Source organism: Natator depressus, chromosome 12 (genome assembly GCF_965152275.1).
Source record: "Natator depressus isolate rNatDep1 chromosome 12, rNatDep2.hap1, whole genome shotgun sequence".
NCBI lineage: Eukaryota > Metazoa > Chordata > Testudines > Cheloniidae > Natator > Natator depressus.
The window spans coordinates 5,118,466-5,139,467 of NC_134245.1; the positions used below are offsets into that span (position 1 = coordinate 5,118,466).

The 21,002-nt window shown below is 62.7% G+C and overlaps 1 protein-coding gene across 5 annotated transcripts; it reads left to right on the forward strand.

Moving 5' to 3' along the window:
- On the forward strand, positions 1-19,564 carry ELMO3 (engulfment and cell motility 3). Of its 5 annotated transcripts, none has more exons than XM_074968406.1 (21): positions 1-114; positions 3,394-3,524; positions 3,700-3,740; positions 4,279-4,351; positions 4,456-4,506; positions 4,989-5,158; positions 6,152-6,251; positions 6,334-6,485; positions 8,255-8,333; positions 9,493-9,543; positions 9,878-10,000; positions 11,220-11,351; positions 12,663-12,767; positions 13,947-14,055; positions 14,340-14,476; positions 14,948-15,111; positions 15,379-15,491; positions 16,464-16,568; positions 17,258-17,340; positions 18,049-18,129; positions 19,337-19,564. In XM_074968406.1, the coding sequence occupies exons 2-21, from the start codon at positions 3,447-3,449 to the stop codon at positions 19,547-19,549; spliced, it is 2,160 nt and encodes a 719-aa protein (XP_074824507.1). In that variant the 5' UTR covers positions 1-114; positions 3,394-3,446; the 3' UTR covers positions 19,550-19,564. The 5 variants fall into 5 exon arrangements, with proteins under 5 accessions (XP_074824507.1, XP_074824506.1, XP_074824510.1 ...); XM_074968405.1 differs by lacking the exon at positions 1-114 and adding an exon at positions 647-779; XM_074968408.1 differs by lacking the exon at positions 1-114 and adding an exon at positions 1,142-1,820.
- The last annotated feature ends 1,438 nt before the right edge of the window (positions 19,565-21,002 follow it).

Consider the following 21,002-nt stretch of genomic DNA (forward strand, 5'->3'; position numbering starts at 1 on the left):
TGGAAAAAACCGAAGACAAATGTAGCGTTAGAAACGCATATTGCCATACGCACGGGACGCGCTGTCCGAAAGGATGGACCGAGGTAGGGCTGCGGACGCTACCGACGAGACGAGGTGGGTGAGGATTGAGAATACCTTTCGCTGGCCCATCTGCGGAGCGAGGCAGCCCGTTGAGCCCCGCGGAGCAAGTCGTCTTCGGCTCGGGGAAAGGGCCCGGGAGCGCGGCAGCTCCAGGCAGGGGGCGCAGGGGGTTTCAGCGCCAGCCGGTCGCTCACAGCCCACGGCACCGTCTCAGGGCGGCGCGGGGGCCGCAGGACACCGCGGGGCTCGGCCGCTTGCCCCGAGCCGTGAAGCCGGGGCTCGGAGCAGGCCCCGGGGCCGGTGTCGAGCCGCCGGCGGCCGCTGCGCGGGGGCGAGGGAGGGGAAAGGCGGAGGCGCCCCGCCGGGGCGGCGCTGCCGTGCCGGGGCCGGGGGAGAGCCGGCGCGGGGCGGACAGGGGCCCTGGCGGGCCGGGACTTCCCGCGGGGCGGACGCGGCTCCAGGGCGTCCCGCCGCCCTTAGCAGCGAGGGACGAGCCGGGTCCGGGCGCGGGGCGGCACCGCCTGCGGGGAGATCCGCCCCCGCCCGCCCCTAGCTCTGCCGCCGGGGCCGGACCTGGACCTGGACCTGGGGTGACTCCCGCCCCGGGTCCCCCCGCTCCGGCTCCTGCCCCGCCCCGAGGGCGGGGACACGCGGCCCCGACCCGGAACTGCAGGCGGCTCCGCGGGGTCCCCGGGCCGGTGAGTGCGGCGGGGCGGCCCCGGAGCCCTGTCCCGGGGGCCCGAGGGGGCGGGCCGGGTTAGGTCCATGGGGTGGGCTGGGTGAGGTCCCTGGGCCGGGCCGGGTTAGGTTCCTGGGGTGGGCTGGGTGCCCTGGTCCAGGGGTGGGCCTGGTGAGGTCCCTGGGGTGGGGTGCCCTGGCCCTGGGGTGGGCCTGGTGAGGTCCCTGGGCCGGGCCGGGTGAGGTCCCTGGGGTGGGCTGGGTGCCCTGGCCCAGGGCCGGGCCGGGTGAGGTCCCTGGGATGGGGTGGCCCACGGAGGCAGGGCAGGCCGGGCGAGGTCCCTGGGCCGGGCCGGGTGCCCCTTGGCATCGGGCACACCCGCTGTTCCTTCCCGCCTGCTCCATGGCAGGTCCCAGTGTCCCTCCGCCCCTCTCCCTTCGGGGTTGGTGGGTGTAGCTGAGCTGGCAGCCCGAGGCTCGGTTGTCCGGCCCGGCTTGCCCGGCCCAGGGCCGACATGCTCCGGCAGCTTCAGCCTGGCTCTCTGCCAGCCGTCCGCTCCCAGCCAGGTGCTGGAGCTAGCTGGGCCTGTCCGCCCCATGGCACCTTCCGGCTTCCCTTTCCCTGCCCGCTGTGGCCGCGCTCTGCGTTGCAGACACACCGGTTATGTAACCGGAGCATAACTCAGCTCGTTGAGCCGTCCCGAAAGGCCTGCAGGTGAGCTTACAGCCTCCAGCGTGGCAAGAGGCTGGCAATGGGTACGTTTAGGACGGGCTTTCGGGACAATACAGCCACCCCCTGGGAAGAGACAACGCGGGCGACCTAGAGAAACATTACACAGAACACTGCAGAGGAAGCCACATCCATCAACCACCCGCTTGGAAGCCCGGACACACCAGCAGGAGACCAAATGCACGGCGAATGCCGGCGGACGCTCTGAGGGCGTGGGAGGATTTTAAAAAAAGAAAAAGACCCCTAACTCTAACCCCCTCCTCAGGCTGGCTGCCCAGCATCTGCCGGCTTGCGCTCAGTCAATTTAAACACCGCTGGTAGGAAACGAAGGGTACGTCTACACAGGGGTAAAGAACCTGCTGCTAGCCCTGGGTCAGCTGTGTAGATGCTTCAGCTGGAGCTCTGGGACCCTGTGAGGGTGGAGGGCAAAGCCACTGCTAGGAATAAACAGACTAAGCAATTGCTTAGGGCCCTGAGCAGCTCCGGGGGGCCCCCAGTTGCTTTTCAAATATGTGTTGGGCGGGGGGAGGAAATATTCCTGCTTAGGGCCTACAACGGGCTAGCCTGAGCCCGAGTCTCTACACAGCAAATTTTAGCTCCACCTCGTGAGCCTGGGCCAGCTGCGGCCGCACTGTGGCCTTTTAGCTCTGTGTAGACCTACGCTAACAGGCTCTTTGCCGGAGAGGATTTTGCTATCTACTGTGCTGGTCAAACACCACAAAAAAACCCTTATCAAATCCATCGATCGGCCATTCGCAGTGAAATGTGGGTTTGCCAAGCCCTGTTTGACGATTGTTGTGGGTTCCTCCTTCGCTTTTGCTGCTGCTCTTCCTTTTTTCCCTTCCTGGCTGCCCTCCGCTTTTTCTTTCTCTTTCCTGAAATAGCCTGGTGTGTCTTTTCTTGCAATCTTCAGAGCCAGCTTCCTCTTTTCCCTTTCTCTGCCTCTTCCCACGCTGTACTCTTTCTACCTTCCAGGTATTTTTCTCTCTCCCTGGCATCCGCCTATCAAATCCTACCTGCCTCTCCTACCCGCTTGGACGTTTTACCAGAGCCCTGCTGAGCAGATGACTAACTCTGCTGGCTGCAGGGTGATGGTAAAGCCGGGGGGTGGGGGGAGCACTGATCAGGGCAATTCTCTGCCCCTCTCTCTGGCTGCTGCCTCTTTCTGCTACTTTACCTCTTCTCCAGCCTTTATTTTTGAGTTTCCCTGCCGCTGCCCATAGTTTCTGGGGCCTCTGAATGAAACTGACTGGATGCTTTAGGGCCAGTAAAAGAGCAGTGAAAGACTGGTCAGTTCTTACTTGGCTGCAGCTTCTGGACTCTCTCGAGCCACAGCTGAGGCGGGGGAGTAGACGGAGGGCATGTTGACACTACTGAGCTGATGCTGAAAATGGCCCCCTAGACGTGGCGTACGTCCATGGAAGGGGCTTTTCTGCCGGCGTGGTGACTTGGCTCCCTGAACGACGTTAGCAATGCCGACAGAAGCGCCGTTGTCCTGCATGATCAAACGCAGGCTGGATTGCGCAGGAGGGGATGGCGCTCGCCCGAGGGCATGTTCTTCTCACCCTGGCTGAGTGGGGTTTTCAGGCTGTGCCCCTGGCCGTAGCCCCTGATGGCCCTTTGTGTCGGCTTCTGGGTGGAGAGCTGCTGTTGTCCCGTGTGCTGATGGCTCATGGTGGGTGTGGGCTGCTCCCATCTGACCGGGGTCCCGCTGGTCTCCTGCCCAGTGTAGGGGGTCTCTGGAGGACTGTAATTCTCTGGTGCATTCATTAAGCCTTTGTTCATCTTCACCCTGCCCATGTGCATTCCCGGTGGTGGGTGTGGTGCCAGTCCCATGAGCGTGATGCACGCGGGTGACTTCTGAGTGGTCATCGCGACTGAGTGCCCCCCCTTTCTCTTTCAAGAGTTGCTGTGTGGGGCAGGGAAGGCTCCGAGCGGGAGCCAGAGAACCGGGACCATGCCGCCCCCCAAAGACGTGGTGAAAATCGCCATTCAGATGATGGGAGCCATCCCGCAGCTCATTGAACTCAACCAGGTAACGTCCTGCCTCCTGGAAGGCCCCGCTGGCGTGGGGGGGGCTCCTGCTACTGGAGGGGAGCCCGCTGCCTGCTGGCAGGGCAGGGATGTGTCTCGCACGGTGCGCTCGGGTGCCGTGCCCGGGGGCGACGCCCGGGCCACGCTCCCCACACGCTGTTTCTCTTTGTTTTCAGGCCAAGCCCCTGGCTGCAGTTGTGAAGGAGGTTTGTGACGTGTGAGTAACTCTTCTGTCTGCTCTCTAGCCATGGGCACAGTTTGGGGGCCACTGTCCAAGGTTGTGGTAAAACCCACCTGGGCAGCTGTGGGGAGTCCATGGCCCTCCACCTGCCCTGGGTGGGGGACTGGGGTGCCCGAGAGCAGCCCGTGTCTCTGTCCCCCAGGGTGCGCCACCCCGGGCAGATGCAGAGTCCAGGGCTCTCTGGGGAGCTCTTACCCCAGCCCCGGTTTCTGGCCAGGCCAGGGGGGCAGAGCCTTGAGGGAAGGGGAGGAGCAGGGGGCAGGGCCCTGTGGCGGGGGTGGTGGTGTGGGGGGGGCTCCAATAAATGTTAATCCATCTCTGTTGGAGGACCATCTCTGAGAATGAGCAGGCCCTTTGGGGGATGTCTTGCCCCTCCCGCAGCTGTTTGGCTGGCCCCTCTGCTCCCCACCCCAAAGCACGTGCCCTGCCCTCGGTGCAGCCGTGTGGCACGCCGGGCAGTCGGCAGACAATGAGCGTGGGCGGAAGGTGGAGACCCAACTCTCTCCCGCTGCAGGTGGAACCTGGGGAACGCCGAGCACTACGCCCTGCAGTACGTGGATGGGCAGCAGACGTACATCACCGAGTCGGTGAGTGGCTGGCAGCACGTGAGGCTCTCGCTGGCTGCTGGAGCCCTTTGGCCAGTTCTGACCTACAGGTTCTTCATCCCGTTTTCTTGTCTGTCTCGTCATAGAACCGTGCGGAGATTAAGAATGGGAGCATTCTGCGGCTGACCACTTCTCCGGTACGTCCCACCCCTACCTCCTTGGCCTGCTCCCCCTGCTCCAGCCTGTATTCTCCTCCCCTTTTTGTGACTGGAGAGTCAGAGCTAGACACAGATCCTGCCGCTGGCTCCCTGTCAATCCCACGTGCCTCGGTTTTCCCAGCAGTAACGTGGGGATAAGGATTCTGATTTATTGCAGTACAATTCCAGGGGAATTAGAGGCTTGACTAGTGTTTGTAAAGTGCTTTGAGATCCCTGGGTGGATGGTGCCAAGCAGTATTGCTATTGCTCAGGTCTGGCTTCCCGCTTTAGCTCCCGCCTTGGGACTGCTCTGGTTTGACCCCTCTGCAGTGTAACCGCTTCACCCAGTCTCTCCCTATGGGATTGTCCTGGCCCAATTTCCCCCTCATCCCGTTGGGATCCCCAGTCCCTGATGTCCCCTCTCGCTGTTCCTGGTCTCATGCGGTGGGATGACGCTGGTCTGACTCCTTCCTGGCTGGCAGGATCAGGAGGCAGAGCGGCTGCACAGCGGGATCCGGAGTAACAACCTGGACGTGAAGGCAGACTCCCTGAAGAAGCTGGCGAACCTCTCCCGAGACATCACCTTTGCCCAGGAGTTCATCAACAGGAACGGCCTGAAACAGCTCTTCCTTATTGTGGAAGAGGGGAACGAGTGAGTGGGTCGCTCCTCTTTGCCCCCCCAACATCCGATGAGTTCTGCGCCCGCTTTGTTCCCCTCTCTGTGCCCGTGTGCCTGGCTTGTCCTTTTCTGCAGCCCTCTCCCTGGCGAGGCTGTGCAGCCAGGGGCGGGAGGGTGCCTTGCAGTACGCGCTCTGCAAGCCTTGCACATACCATGCCGCTCTGGAAGTCTGGAGGACAGGAATGGAAAGGCCTTTGCCGGAGGCCCTGGCAAGGCAGGACTTGCCCCTTGTAGGTTTGCCCATCCCAGATGGTCCATCGCTCCCTGGGGAGACTGTTCCGCAGCCCGATGGATCTCGCTGCCAGGAACCCTCCTGGTCATCCTGTGGTGTTCTGCACCCCATTGCTGTCGTCACTGCCTCCCACGTGTACCCCCCAGCTGATCCCTCGCCCTCCTCCAGTGTGAGAGCCCCGGATAGTCTGTCCCCCTCTGTCATCGCTTTGACCTAGCTCTTTGGCTTCTTCCTTGGTCTCGGCTTTTCTTGCAGCACGTGTTCGTTCTCCCTGGGCTCCCTTCGGGCACCTGCACGTTTCTGGCTCCCAGGCCAGGGGAACACCGTGTATCGTGTTGTCTGGCAGCGCTGCATGTGCGGGGAGTTAGACTGCGCTGTGGAGCATATGCCCGAGGCCGCAGAATTCAGGCTGTTACCCTGGATTTCCTTGACGCTTGTACGCTTAACTGTGCAACCCTAACGTCCTGTGTCCTTCTTGGCATTTTCCGGGTCTCCAAACTCCTCCTTGGGCTAAGGGAGAGGCTGATTGCTTGTACCAAGTGTTCTCTCTCCAGTGCTCATCCCCTGTCTCTTTCTCTCGCCCTCTCCCTGTTTTCTGTCTCTCTAGGTGTTTCTAATGTGCCCATCGCTGTGGTGTCTGGGCGGCTTTGTCCCTGCTGCCCTGGTCTATCGAGCGGCGTTTCTGTGGGGTCCCTGGGCCCTCTCTCACCATGTTTGCTGTTCTGTTGCTCCAGTACAGGGGAGATTCTAGCCCACACCCTGAAGGCCTTCATGGAGCTGATGGAGCATGATTTCGTCTCCTGGGAGACGCTGAGCCGGGCCTTCATCGGAAAAGTAAGTCACTCCCCGGAGCCTTGGCGACCCGCCGTGCCCTGGTGGCTGAGCCAGTCGTGTCTCTGACCGCCCGTTGTTACAGATCGTGGGGTACGTCAAGACGAGTGGGATGGACGCCTCTGTCCAGCAGCTCTCACTGTCCATCCTGGAGAACATGGTCCCGAGCAGCCGCCCCCTCTTTGAGCTGGTCAAACGCGAAGTGACCCTGGATCGCCTCCTCACCCACCTGCAGGTGTAAGTGCAGCCCCGGGCGCCGACTTTCAGCGTTCCCCGAGGGTGCTTCAGCCCTGCTTGGCCCTGAGGCCCCGCCCCCTCCCCTGAGGCTCCGCCTCTTCCCAGCCCCGCTCCTCCTCCTCCTGCCCGCCACCAAACAGCTGATGGGTGGTGGGCGGGAGGTGCTGGGGGAGGAGCTGATGGGTGGGGCCTGCTGAACAGCTGATCACCCTTTTTTTCTTTTTCCCGTGGGTGCTCCAGCCCCAGAGCACACACGGAGTCGGTGCCTATGAGCACAGCACCAGCTGTGATCCCATCCTGCCTCTGCCGGCCTGCATCTCCTCGGCCTGCCCCGCTTCCCTGGGGAGAGCAGTCCGCAGCCTACTCCAGTTCCCTGCTCCTCCACCTTCCTTTTCCACTATGATTTCAGCCCACCCCACTTGGCTCCGGCTGGGCAATGCTCTCTACCCCCTTTCCCTCACTGGGACTCGCCCCTCGGATGTTTGCCGGCACCACGTCCTGGCTTAGCTACGTGTAGCTCCGTCCGCCTGGCTCGCTCTGTGTTGCCCTCCAAGTTTGTTGCTTCTCCAGGCTTCCCATCTAGCTCTGGCAGGGAATGAGCTCCCGAGGCAACCCCCAGCATGCTGGCTGTCATGCACTGTAGCCTTTTAGAGACAGGCGGGCCTGTTCTCCCCTCTGCTCCGTCACATCGCAGACCCTCACTCCTTTGCTGGGTGTTCTCATTGTAAGGTCCTTCAGCATTGCTGCTTCCCGGCTTGCGCTCTCCCGCTGAAGCTCTGGTGCCAGTAACACTCTCAGCATCGGGGTTTGGCCGATCTGCAGGGAAATCTGAGCTGGGGGAGCCATGTGCCAACTCTGAAATGAGCCCAGGCTTCTAGGCAGTTACAGCCCCCCAGGAGAGCAGGGTCTGGGGGTCTCAGCGGCCCCTGAGCCGGTCCTAGACTTGTTCTCACTCTTGGTCCGGCCGGGTCTGTAGTGAACACCCTCTGGTTTCCCCTTTATTCCTCTTTTCTCCGGTCTGTAGCCATGGTACGTTCCTGCCCCAGCCAGCCCAACTCCATCCGACTTTGGAAATGCTGGATGCGTGGTGTCGCCTCTCCTTCCCCCTGGTGAGCTCGGCCAGCTCCGCCAGCCTCCCCCTGACATGGGCTGAGGGGTCAGGCCTGGCACACATGACTGCTCCTTGCCCTGCTCTCCCTCGCCAGTTCTGGAACAGCCCCTGTCCGCCTTGCTGGGCGGCAGGAAGTTCGTGCCCTAGTGCCTGAGTGGGGGGAGCTCCCCCTCCTGCCTGGGTTTAAAACCCTCCTGATAAGCCCTGCCAGCATGGAGCAGGCGCTCTGTGCCCATCTTCTGACGCACAGCCTGGCAAATGCAGGCGTTCGCCTCACCCTGCCCGCCCCAGGCCCTCTTCTCTCTGCACTGTCGGCTGGGTCATGGGCCCAGCAGGGCTCTGCCCTGGCCTTCCTCTCCCCCGTTCTCTCTTCAGGCCCCTGAATGCCCTTCAGTCTCTTCAGTCTTGTGCCCACTCTCTGCAGGGAGCCTGCTGCCCTTACGATGCCCGCCTGTGCCCTGGCACCGGGCGCCAGTGGAATGTCCCCTGATCTGTACCTGGCTCGCAGATGCCTCTGGCCGGCTTCCCCACTGGGAGCTGACAGCTGGGGGCAGCCTGGTGGCATGGGGCCAGCCAGGCTGGGAGAAGAGCTGGGGGCGGGCGGCTCAGGCCCACCCTCCGGGCTAGTCACGCTAGTGATTCATCTCCTTGCTCCTAGGACCAACCAGCAGCTGCAGCTCAAAGCCATGGCGCTGCTCATCGCCTTGCTGCTGAATGGCAGCGACACAGAGAGGAGGGTAAGGTCCCCTGGCCCGCTCCCGTGGCCCTCCGAGCTGGCCATGCCCCTGGGGGTCACTGTGGGGCCGGGGGCGAGGAGGGAATGAAGTCTGTCCGCCCAGAGTGTGGGCTGCGAGCCCTCTGAGAAGGGCTGTTTGGGGGTGGGGGGGCACTAAATGTGCTGTGGGAGGGGACGACGGGGGCTGCCTGTCCGGGTTGGAAAAGACAGCGGTCAGGTCAGGGGGGCCGGGCCGGGCCAGGCCGGCTGCCTGCCTGGGCTGCGCGTGGCACCCCCTGGCGGTGAGCGGGGCAGCCAGGGGTGTTGCACGGCTGGGTTCCCTTGGCTGCCTCACCAGGCGCTTTGCCTAGAAATGTCCCAATGCTGCGAGCACCGGCCCGGCTCCCTGCAGGGGGCGCTGCTGGAGCCCTGGGGGAGAGGAGGGGCCAGCGTTTTAACTGCCGTGTTGACCTGCCCACGGGGGTCAGACAAGAGGACGCAGGGCCTGACAGCAGTAGCTGGTGCCTGTCTGCGCTAGGGCTCCGGCGGGCAGAGCTCCACGGATGATTGCAGCCCGGGGCGCTGGCTGCTTGTCTGGAGCATCCTGCTGAGTCTGCGCTGTGCTCCCAGCACCGCGGCCCTGCTCCCACGGGCCGAGGAGAGGTGTGTGGCCGAGGGGACAGACCAGGGCCGGGCAGCTGGGCGTGAGCCTGTACTTCGCCTGTCCCACCTCCACCCTTCTATTGCCCTGCGTGGCGCTGAGAACGCGGCAGGGCCTACCTAGCCAGCTGCTTTATCGCCCTCTGTGCCCCACGCAGAGCCCCACACCGGCCACACCCGCAGGGTCCGGCCTGGGCTGCGTGCCCTGTGCCCACCCCTCGGCTCCCTGCTCCGCCGGGTGCTGATCTGGGCTGGACTCTTCCCCGCGAGCAGGAGGTGCCTGGGCTCCAGATCCTTTCATTTCCTGCATGCCTGCGTAACTCTCAGAGCCTGCCTGTTTCCCCCTCCCAACCCCACCTGGGGTGGCTGGGGAAGGTCAGCTGGCCGCGCCCAGTGCTTGGCCCTCTGGATTGGTGGGGAGAGCGGCTGCTGGAGGAAACCGCATGGGCCCAGCGGATGGCGGCGGAGCGGGCGGCGCTGGGCTGGGAGGAGCGTGTCTCACCGGCTCTCTCCCTTCCTAGGACATGATGGACTATCTGGGCCAGAGGAACATCCGGCAGTTCATTCACAAGGTGGGAATGCAGAGAGCTCCTGGCCTCGTGCCGCTCCCCTACGGTCTGTGCATCCTCCCTGCCCCCTGGCTGCTGGCCCCTGGGCCCGGTGTCTGTGCGCCCAGAGCCCCCGCTGTAGCGTTTCTGTCACCCTTCCCCCCGCTTTGTGCCAGCCTCCTGCCAGTGCTGCTGTGCCCTCCCTCTCCCGGCCCTGGCAGCTGGGGGCCTGCAGCCGCCTCTGTCTAGTGCTGGCCCCAGGACCCCTGCGCCCCGCAGCTCTTGCCCTGGGAGCGGGTCACGGAAAGCTGGGGTCCAGGCTGGGGTCAGTGACGGCCTTTGTTTGGGGCTCCTGTAGAACATTATCCACGCCTCGGAGCCGATGGGGGATGAGATGGCCCATTATCTCTACGTGCTGCAGTCCATCACCCTCAACCTGCTGGAGCAGAAGATGCGGACCCCCATGGACCCTTATTCGCAGGTCTGACGGGCTCTTCTCCCCCTTCTCCCCCTGTGGGCCTGTCGGGTGGGCGCTCTCCTCCCCGGGACTCCTCCGCAAAGTGTCCCCCTCCCACCTTTCATGCCCCTGCCACTTCTCCCCCCTCCTTCCCCACTCCCCAGAGAGCTGAGCCCCCAGATGGCGCTGGCCTCTCTGCCATTGCACCACTCCTCTTTGCTTCCAGTCCTGCTGAGAGTTGGCTGGCGGGGATGGAGCTACCGCCCCCTGCTGGTGGAGGGAGGCACGGCTGTGCTGTGTCAGGTGTGCCCAGGTCGCGTAGGGTGCGTTTCTGAGTGCTCAGCACCAACAGCTGGAACTGGCCTTTCCAAGGGTTCAGCTGCCAGGGTTGGGAAACCCATCTCAGAAAAGATCATTACAGCTGGAAAGGAACAGAGAAGAGCAACAGAAATGATGTGGGGGATGGAACAGCTTCCGTACGAGGAGAGAGGAATGTGGCTGGGACTGTTCGGTTTAGAAAAGAGACGACTCGGGGGGGATAGGATGGAGGTCTCTAAAATCACGACTGGTGTGGAGACAGTGAATAGGGATGTGTCATTTACCCCTTCACACAACACAAGAACCAGGGGTCACCCAATGACATTAACAGGCAGCAGGTTTAAAACAAACAAAAGGAAGTACGTCTTCACACAACGCGCAGTCAACCTGTGGAACTCCTTGCCAGGGGATGTTGTAAAGTCCAAAAGTATAACTGGGTTCATAGAAGAACTAGCTAAGGATGAGTGGGGTGTCCCTAAGACTGACTGCCAGATGCTGGGACTGGATGACGAGATGTCACTTGATCATTACCTGTTCTGTTCGTTCCCTTGGAAGCACCTGGCACTGGCCACTGTCGGAAGACAGGATACTGGGCTAGATGGACCATTGGTCTGACCCAGTGTGGCCGTTCTTGTGTTCTTATACCTCTGAGCCAGGCGGCCTGGTCCCTCCCCCGTCCATGGGTTTGTTCAGCTGGGCCTCCCCCCACTCTCCTGTGTTGGGACCCCGCAAAGCTCTGGAGTTTTTGTTTGCTCGCTGAGGGGACTGTGGTCCTGGGGGCGCTAGACGGGGTGGCCTAGTGGGGCCCATTCCTTTCCCAGCAGGGTCTGAGCTTTGCCTGTGGGATGGAGCTCGGGGCGGCAGCCCTGCCTTGGCCTTGCTAGGGTTGGATCGAGGCATCAGCCAGGCCCTGCTCTCTCCGCAGGAACAACGGGAGCGTCTCCAGTCCCTGCGTCACAGCGCCTTCGAGTCGGAGAACGAGCCTTCTGCCGGCACCTTCAGCACGGAGCGCCGGCGCTCTATGTGCGTCAAGGAATTCCGCAAGCTGGGCTTCCAGGTGAGTCGCCGCCCAGACCTTCCCATGGCCAGCAGCCCCGGCCCGCTCCGAACCGCCCTCCCCTCGCTCGCTCTGCCTGGAGAGCTGCAGGGGTCATTTCCACCTCGGCGGTCAGGAGCTAAGAGCTGGCCTGCGAAGGCAGGAGCCGTGCGGAAGCGTGGCACGCACTGTTTCTCCCCCGGCAGCCCCCGCTCCCCCGCGTCTCTTGCTGGTCGCGGCTCTCTTGCGAAGACAGTTGGCTTCTGTCGGCGTCGGTCAGTTCAGGTTTGGGATTGTGGACGCACGGTTTGCACCAGGGTGTGCTGGCCCCTTAAGGGAAGGCCTTGCCCCTCCCACCCTGCTTTGGCCCGGGGAGAGGCGTTGTGCGGGTGGGGGCTGTGGGCAGGAAGCAGTGCATGCTGGGAAAGGGAGGGGTTTAAAAACTCCTGCTCTGGATGAGAAGGAACCTAGAGAGACCTACAGCAGTGTGTCCTCCCAGGGCCCTTGCCCTTGGTTACAGGGTCTGACCCATCCCCTCTAGAGGGCAGCTCAGTGCCCACCCCTCGAGTGTGGGCTTTGGGCCTGGACCAGGCAGTGGCATGACTGTCCTCTCCAGCCTCAGCTGTCCCTGCTCCCCAGGGCTACGTCCTACTTTGTCCCGTCTGCCTCCCTGCCCCTTCCATGGGACACTTCAGCAGTGCTCTCCCAGCTCTGTTCCTGGCTCTGTCCCCACTGCTGGCCCTGGGTCAGACCCCAGTCACTGGAGAGCCCCCCGGCCAGGGGAGAACCCCTACCTGGACCTTGGCCTTGCACCATGTGAGACTGCAGGATCCTCTACGTCAGCCAAGAGGTGGCTGGAGGACTGGGGTTCTGGGGCCAGCCCGGGACCCCAGGCAGGCTGCTACCAGCACAGCCAGGAGAACGTACAAATGGCAGCTCTTTCCCATGTCCGATAGCCTTGCTTCTGTGCGCTGCGTGTATCCGGTCGATCCTGTCTGAGCTCAGCATGCCCCGTTAGGGGCCTTCAGTACGCGCCGCTGGCTTGGGGAGCCTGCGTCCTGGCCCAGGCTGTGCATCCCCACGAAGAGATGCGGAAATCTCATTCGGTTCTCACTGGGCCGCCCGGCCTCATCTCAGCCCCTTGTTCCCCAACGCGTTGGTAATCCTGGCGTTAGCACAGCGAGGTTTCTGGAGCCGTAGTGAGCCCGTGGGACAGTGACCGATATGTACCAACTGTTCGTATCGGCATCCTAAACGGCAGCCCTCTCCTTGCACTGGGGGCTCGGCCATTACGGTCAGTCACAAAACCTGCGTCCTCTTGTGTCCTCCCAGAACTACAGTAACCCTGCCGAGGACCTGCAGCACGCGCCCCCAGGACTGCTGGCCCTGGACAACATGGTCTACTTCTCCAGATGCTGCCCGAGTGCCTATAGCAGAGTGAGTGTATGTTCCCGGCTCGTGAGCTGTACCCCATGCACAGCCCTGGGAGGTTTCTCCCCTCTCGCCGGGTTTGTCTACGTGTGGACCTTCCTTAATCTGAATTAACTTTCCAGTGTAGACGACCCTTTATTTCTCGTAGCTGGAGAGCCCCTAGCAGTAGGTCGGCCTGGGCCTTCCCATCCTAAGGCCAGTTTGTCAGTTCTTCGTAACCTCCTCAGCTGTTCAGCCAACGTGCTCACTGCTCTTTGCCTCTGGCTGAGGCTGATGGGTTTGGGAGTGTTGAGCCAGGCTGTTCTGACAGGCAAGGAAAGCCGTAATTACGCTCTGGGTGCAAATATTGGCGGTGGTTTTGGCCCGCTCTCATGCTGAAGCAGGCGGGCTGGGCAGCTGAAATTTCCCGTGGCCCCTGGGGAACCAGAAGTGCTTTCAGTGCTGCTAAAAACCATCTCTGGTTTGGCTGAGATAGAATAACGCAAATATCCTCTTCGCACATGGGGAGTGAGAGAGCTCAGGAGCCGGGACCCAGCAGGACGCAGGGCGGGAAACGCGGGCAAATTCCCTGAAGCAAAGCGCTGGGTTCTCTGGTTTGTGCTGCACCAGGGGTCAGACTGGATGAGAACAAGGATCCTTTCTGTGCGTCTATGAAAAACCTACAAATAAGTGCAGCTCAGGTTCTGGTAGCAGCATGCCACCCCCCCGAAGCGCTGAGCAGGGCAGGGCTCAGCACAGTCCCGTCGCTGGGGACTGTGGCGTAGGATGGATGGTACCGTAGTGCCCTGGTTCTGGAGCTGGCCGAGATGCCAGTAAAGACATTGTGCCCTTGCACTGGTCTTCCTGTCTCTTCTCCGGGCGTCTCCGGCAGCGTCTCCTTTCAGTTCCGAGGGAGCCTGGCTGCTTTGGGGCATGACGCTTCCTCGTAGATTTCTCGCTGCCACTGAATTTTAACCCGCCCGCCCTGGGGGCCGGGATCCCTTTGCTGGGGAACCCGGACCCCGAGCTTCCTGACCACTGTGCAGCTGGTGGGAGCCTTTGGGCTTGGAGGGGGTACACTGACCCTACCCATCCCTGCCCTCGCTAGCCCGCCGTGCCGCCCCCACCTGGGAGAGCTCTTTGGCGGCTCTGCCTGCCCGGGGGCGTGTGCACTCAGGGAGCTGTGACGGGGCCTGTGTCTCTCAGTTTGTCCTTGAGAACAGCAGCCGTGATGATAAACACGAGTGCCCGTTTGCCCGGAGCAGCATCCAGCTGACCCTGGCCCTCTGCGAGATCCTACATGTCGGGGAACCATGTGAGTGCGCGGCCCCTTGCGTCTGCTAACGTAGCCCATCCAGAGCCCCACGACTCCCGGCTGGGTTAGGGGGTGGGCACAGCCGAAACCAGTGGGCATCACGGATCCTGGCTGGGTTAGGGGGTGGGTGCAGTCAAAACCTTGTGGGTGTCCTGGCTCCTGGTGGGGGGGATGGGCGCAGCCATACCCTGCGGGCATCATGGCCCCCATTTCCGGGACGTCCTGGTTATCAGGTTTCCAAAAAAGCAGGGAAACCTGGTCCCATTTTGTCCTTCTTGCCTCAGGCTCGGAGACGGCCCAGGCCTTCTACCTCATGTTCTTCGGTCAGGACCACTTCTTCGAGGAGCTCTTCTGTATCTGCATCCAGCTGCAGAACAAGACCTGGAAGGAGATGCGCGCCACGCAGGAGGACTTCGACAAGGTGAGCCCCACCGGAGGACACCCAGAATGCTGCCCTGTAGCGGGGTCTCCAGGGTCTCACAGGGCAGATGGGATCTGGACAGATCTGCACTGTGGAGCGGGATCCTGTGCTGATGCCCCGCAGGTGGTGCCGGGCGCTGTGGAGCGGGGTCCCGTGCTGGCGTGATGGTGCCGTGTGCCCTGCAGGGGATGTGGGGGTGTGTGGAGCGGGGTCCCATGCTGACATGATGGTGCCATGTGCCCTGTAAGGGGCGAGGGGGGCTGTGGAGCAGGGTCCCATGATGGTGCCGTGTGTCCCGCAGGGGGTGTGGAGGGCTGTGGAGCGGGGTCCCGTGCTGGTGTGACGGTGCCATGTGCCCCGCAGGGGACGTGGGGGGCTGTGGAGCGGGGTCCCGTGCTGGCGTGACGATGCCATGTGCCCTGCGAGAGAGGCTGTGGAGCGGGGTCCCATGACAATGCCTTGTGCCTGCAGGTGCTGCAGGTGGTCCGGGAGCAGATCACCCGGACCCTGTCCCTCAAACCCACCTCCCTGGAGCTGTTCAAGACCAGAGTGAACGCGCTTAACTACAGCGAGATCCTGAGACTGCGGCAGACGGAGAGGATGCACCAGGAGGAGACGCTGGCCGTGCCTGTGCTGTGAGTGGGAGGGGGGCTGGGGCACAGGGAAAGGGACCCCTGGCTCTGTGTCAGGGGCTGCAGGGGGAGCCCCCCACTCTGCGAGTTGGGGTCTGGGGTCCCTGATCTGAGCATTAGGGGTGGGGATCTGCAGTCCCTGCTTCGAGCGCTGCAGGGAGGGGGTGGGGTCCCTGCGCCGAGAGCTGGGGGGGAGCTCTGCCAGCCTGCTGGGGTTCAGCGCTGCATTCGGGGGGTACCTGCCCATGTCCCATCTCGCCCGCTCCCCAGGGAACTGCGAGAGAGGCTCAAGCCTGAGCTCCTGGAGCTGATCCGCCAGCAGCGGCTCCTGCGCCTCTGCGAGGGGACCCTCTTCCGCAAGATCAGCAGCCGCCGCAGACAGGGTGAGGGGGCCTGGGGTCAGGGCAGTGCCGTGCCCTGGCACGAGGGGGATGGGGCGCCCGAGGTGGGCACGCCTGCGGGGGGCAGAGAGTGGGCACTGACGTACGTTGGCTGAACTCCGGAGACCAGAGGGGCTGAACTGCAGGAGCTAAGGGAGACCGAGAGGTTCATGAGGGGACCCCATGGAATGGTCCCACCCCCAGACTGGCAGCCCCTGAGCTGTTGAGGAGGATGCAAGTTTCGGGGTAGGAGAACTCCAAGCAGGTGTGTGGGAAACGATCCCAGAGTCGGGACCCTCCCTCCTGATGATGTCATGGTGTCCTCTCGACCCTGCAGCAGTGCAGAAGTAAGGGTGGCATGGTATGGGGGGCGCGTCACTTTTTGGGGGAGGTCATCACAGCCTGAAATATTTTCAAAGCGGGGGGTGGGGGTCCCAGCAAAAAACGTTTGAGAATCCTGGATCTAGCCAGACTTGCATGCAGTGCTGGGGAGGAGCCGGTGGTCATGGTATGTGTCAGTACCAGTGACACAGGGAAAGGTAGGAGAGAGGTCCCGGAGGTCAAATTTGGGTTGCTAGGTGAGAGATTACGGTCCAGGGTCTCCATGGCAACATTCTCTGAAATGCTCCCAGTTGCACGCGCAGGGCCGGTTAGACAGGCAGAGCTGCAGGGTCTCGATGCGTGGGTGAGACCATGGAGTTTGGAGGAGGGGTTTGGGTTTATTAGGAACCGGGGAACCTTTTGGGAAAGGGGGAGCCTGTATATGAAGGATGGGCTCCACCTAAACCAAAACAGAACCAGCTTGCAGCCATGTAAAGTAAAAAGGTCGTAGAGGGGTTATTAAACTAAGGGCTGGGGGAAGCCGACAGGTGCGGAGGAGCACGTGGTTCGGACAGAGACCTCCCTGCGGGGAGGAGGAGACGTGCGTCCCTGGGTGAGCTGAGGGCCCTGACTGCCGCTCCCTTCCCGTCCCAGATAAGCTCTGGTTCTGCCGCCTGTCCCCCAACCACAAGGTGCTGCACTACGGAGACGTGGAGCCGGGGGTGCAGAGCCCCCCCATCGAGAGCCTGCCGGAGAAGAGTATGTGACAGCCAAGAGGGGGATCGTCCCTCACAGGGGATGTGATCGCGGGGTGCCGAGTAACAAATGGGGCAGCGGCGATCGGGTGCTTCTGTTCTCTCTCTAACACAGAGCAAGGGACGCTTGGTGGCTGAACGGTGGGGAATTCCAGACCGATGCTCTTCCCACAGGGGGTGGTTAGCCTGTGGAACTCATGGCCACAAGAAACTGCTGAGGCCAAGAATTTAGCAAGATTCCCAGAGAGAGTGACTATGGAGCGGCCAGAGCTGGCATCGTTCGTGCCAACACTTGGCCTAGACAGGATATTAACTGTCCTGCTTTCGGGCTTCAGCTGGTCTCTCTTAGACAGCGGGGGCAGCGCATCCCCACCTGCTCCTGGGGTTCGGGCACTGCCCTCTGAAGCAGCTGGCATTGGCTACTGAGGGAGATGGGGCTCCGAGTAGATGGGCCTTGGCTCTGAGCCTGTCTGGTGGTGCCCGGGCTGCTGAATAACCCCGGGCTGCTGGCATGTACCTGCCCTGCCCAGCACCCGAGAGGGCTGCCTTTCCTCCTGTGCTTGTCTTGCCAAGAGACCTGTGCTGGGCTCCCTCGGGGGGTGCATCTGCCGGGGCTTGGGCTGAGCCACCTGGGGCGGGGCTGGGGGGCGGGGGGAGCATGCTGGGCTCTGCTGAGCGCCTCTGTCCCCCCAGTTCCCGTGGCCGACATCAAGGAGCTGCTGGTTAGCAGGGAGTGCCCGCACATGAAGGAGAAGGGCTCCGGGAAGCATAACAAGGTCAGCAGCTGCTCCCTGCCTGGCCACTAACTCCCCCCCCACCCCGGGCTCTGTACAGGCATGGGTCTGTCAGCTGGGTCCCGGGGGTGGGGCTGCCTGCCTGCCTGCCTGCCCGATAGCGTGCCTCCCTCTCCTTGTTATCCACACTGCGCTGGTCCAGGGAAGGCAAAGCGAGCACAGAGATCTGGGCAGGCGCATGCTGCAAGGGCAGCTGTGAAGGGCCAGCAGCCGCCCTGCGTAGGCCACCGTGAGCGTCTAACACTCCTCGTGCTGGCCGGCAGCACAGGGCCCACTGTGGAACCTGAACGGGACAGAGAATGAGAGCCCAGCAAGGAGGCACTGAGCTGGGCGCTCCCCCACGGCCCTGCGAGTTCACCAGCTCCTTGCCCCATGTTTTCCCCGCCTGGAGATCGGGGGTCGCTGACATCGCATATAGGCCTGGGGCTTGTCCACACAGGAGTTACCGGGCAGCCAAATCGACGGCGCCCCAGCTTGCTGCACGGCGCCGTCCCGACGAGGCCGGGGCTCTGCACTCACGTTACCTGGCCACTCGCGGTGCAGCCCAGCCCTGCGACATGTCACCGCAGGGTACAGCCCTGTCCGCTGCCTACCTGGGCCCCGTGCGCTGCACAGCCCTTCCTGTCCTTGTGCGGCTGCACCCAGGACTGGCAGCCAGGAGAGTGAGATGCACCTGCTGTTTCCCCACAGGATGTCCTGGACCTGGCCTTCTCCATTAGCTACGACGTGGAGGAGTACTACCTGAACTTCATTGCTCCCACGCGCTACGAGGTGAGCCTCTGGCTGGGACTTGGCTCCTGGGTTCAGGGGGCCTGTTGGACCAGGTTCTAGCTCAGATTCTGCCGTGGGCTTGGTGGGTGACCTTGGCAGAGTCTCTGCCCCTTTGTCTGTTTCCCCATCTGTGAAAGCGGGGGGCGGCTCCCCCTTGGCAAAGCCCTTCAGGCTCTGTGAACGGAGAGTGCATGGCAGGGCTGCTGGGGTCTGTGCGGACAGACAGCAGGGAGCAAGGCGGGCACGTGGCCCAGAGCTTGTTACCCGGACACGGCGTTCTGAGCTGTAATTCTCCGAGTGAGCCAGCAGTGCCCACGCCGCTCTGGGCAATCCCAGGGTGCTGGCGTTCCACCCCACTGCCAGTTGTTGGCAGGGCTGCGGGCAGTTGTGCCTTTGTACGTCAGCGTGGCTGTGCCTTGCGGAAGGCGGGTTCTGCAGTTCACTGCCCAGGTGTCCTCAGAGGCTCACAGACCAAGCCTGGATGAATGGGAAGTTACCATTTCCCTCAGCCCAGGACAGAGGTGAGGGCCCTTGGGGGTGTTGTAGGATCGATCTGGGGGGATGCACCTGGCTGAGATCAGATTGGGATGGGAACATGGCACAGGCTGAGAGGAGGTGGGCCTGGGCCTGGGCCTGGATCAGGAAGGGCTGGAGGAAGAGGTGTGGCAGTGGATGGGTGTGGAGCTAGAATGAGGCATGTGAGATGCCAGACGCCTCTGAAGGGAGGGAGGGTGCACGGTGGACTGGGTGGAGAGACAGGAATGCAGCGAGGGGGGCGCAATGGGGGACAGGTGTTAGCACTGTCCCTGCCTGGAGAAGACCCTACATACAGCTGGCTGCCCTCCATGCAGGACTGATGTTGAAACAGTGCGACTTTGCCCATAGCCAAGGCCCTGGGGGTCAGACCTCCACACAGACACTGGGGGCCGGGGGCTGAGCTGTGGGGTTCAGTTCTGGCTGTCCAAAGCCATTTTGGGACTGGTAAAAACCCAGCTGCCGGAGCCTTCCCCTGGTCACGGGCTGCATCCTGCCCCTGTGAATTCCTCCCCGGCCTGCTGCTGGCCCCTGGCCTGTTTGAGGCGCGTGGCCGAGGGGGCACACCTGTGGCGCTGGGTGGATTGCGGTGGGCGGGAGGCTCGGGCGGGCGCTGGAGGCGGGCAGGGGGCGACTACCCAGAGGCTGAGGCCAGCGTTTGGTTGCCCCTCAGTTCTGCCTGTGGACGGACGGCCTGAACGTGCTGCTGGGCCGGGAGATGACGAGCGAGCGAACCCAGAGCGAGCTCGACATCCTGCTCTCCATGGAGCTCAAGCTGCGCCTCCTGGACCTGGAGAACATTCCCATCCCCGACGCCCCTCCCCCCGTCCCCAAGCCCCCCAGCAATTTAAACTTCTGCTATGACTTCAGCCCCATGGAACAGTGAGGGCAGCCGCCCTGGCCATGGCTCTCACCCCCGAGCCAGCCCCAGCTCCCAGCCCTGCTAGTGGCTAGTTTGGGCCAGAGTCTGCGCTGTAAGGGGGAGGAAGGGAAAACCCAGCTCCGCACTGGGGCATGGGCTCAGGCACCTGCTGCAGCCCCTCCTGCTGGGCAGGGAGCGAGTGGGGGAAGGGCTGGTGGGCAAGGAGACGGGCTCCTACCTGGGCCATGATCTCCTTTCCCCCTCGTCCTGGTTCTGCCCAGGGGGAGCTGCGGAGCCCTGGCCTTTAGTGACTGGCTCCACTCCCCAGGCTGAGCCTGCCCCTTCCAGCGGGGGCCTTGCTCTCCTGCTTGCTGCCCTGACCGAGCGGGACTGACCCAAGTGCCTTATTGCCCCTCACTGCACTTGTGCTGCTGCTGTTAATGCGCCTTGGGGGATGGCCTTTGTCTCCCCGCTCCCCACGGCAGGCTGCTCCTGGGGTTTGACAGAACCTTTGGCAACCCGCTGGGCCCCTCGGAGCTGGTGCCACCCTCCCGCAGGAGTCTTTAACTGCTGCACTGGTACGATACGGTGCACTTGGGTGCACCCCAGGGAAAGACTCCGAGATGGAGAAGGTACGATTCTGTGCGGCCCCGTTCTCCCCCTGCCCCTCTCTGGGCGATGTGACAGCCTGGGCGGGGGGCCAGCAGCCCCACTGTTCTTTATGGACAATAGGGCATTCGGGGGGGAAATCTGCCTTCCAGCAGCTAAGGCGTTAAAGCTGCTGAGGCCACATGGCTGAACGACTCACTGAGCACAAGGAGAAACTGAGTCACTTCCAGTCCCCTCTGCGAGCCTCCCTGAGCTGGGGTGCAGGCGCCTGGCTGGTGAGAGATGATGCTGGGCACGGGAGGGCGCCTGCTGGAGGCTCCGCTGTCACTCGGGGCTGATGCCTGCACACCAGGAATCCTGGCCAGGCTGCCAACGCCCCACGGTGCGCGAGGGGAAGGGAGCCGAGCCGTCCCTGGTCGCAGCTCAGCACTGACTGTCTCGTCCCATCCTACTATCTGTCCCGCCCCAGGCATCCACTGCACCCCTTAGCCATAATGCTGCACTTAGTAACCGGCCAGCCTGCTTCCCTGGCCCCTCACCCTGCTAACGGGAGCCCCTGCACTGTACCTCTCCAGCCTGGTGCTTCTACTGAGAAAGGTACGCCGTGGCACCAGGCCCTCCCGCAGCCCTCTATATGGGCCTGAAATAATACTAAGGGACTAACCTGCCTGATTGTCTCAGCACTGGACCTGCACTGTCCCCTGCCCTGGGGCTGGAGAGGGCTGAGAACAGACCCCTTCCACCCCCCAGCATTTGGACAATAAACACTTGTACGGAGAAACCCACGGCCTGTTTTCTTATTTCCATCTGGATTACTCCGGCCTCCTTGGGCTGGACCCTGGTTATCTGCAGCAGCTGCAAGGCAGTG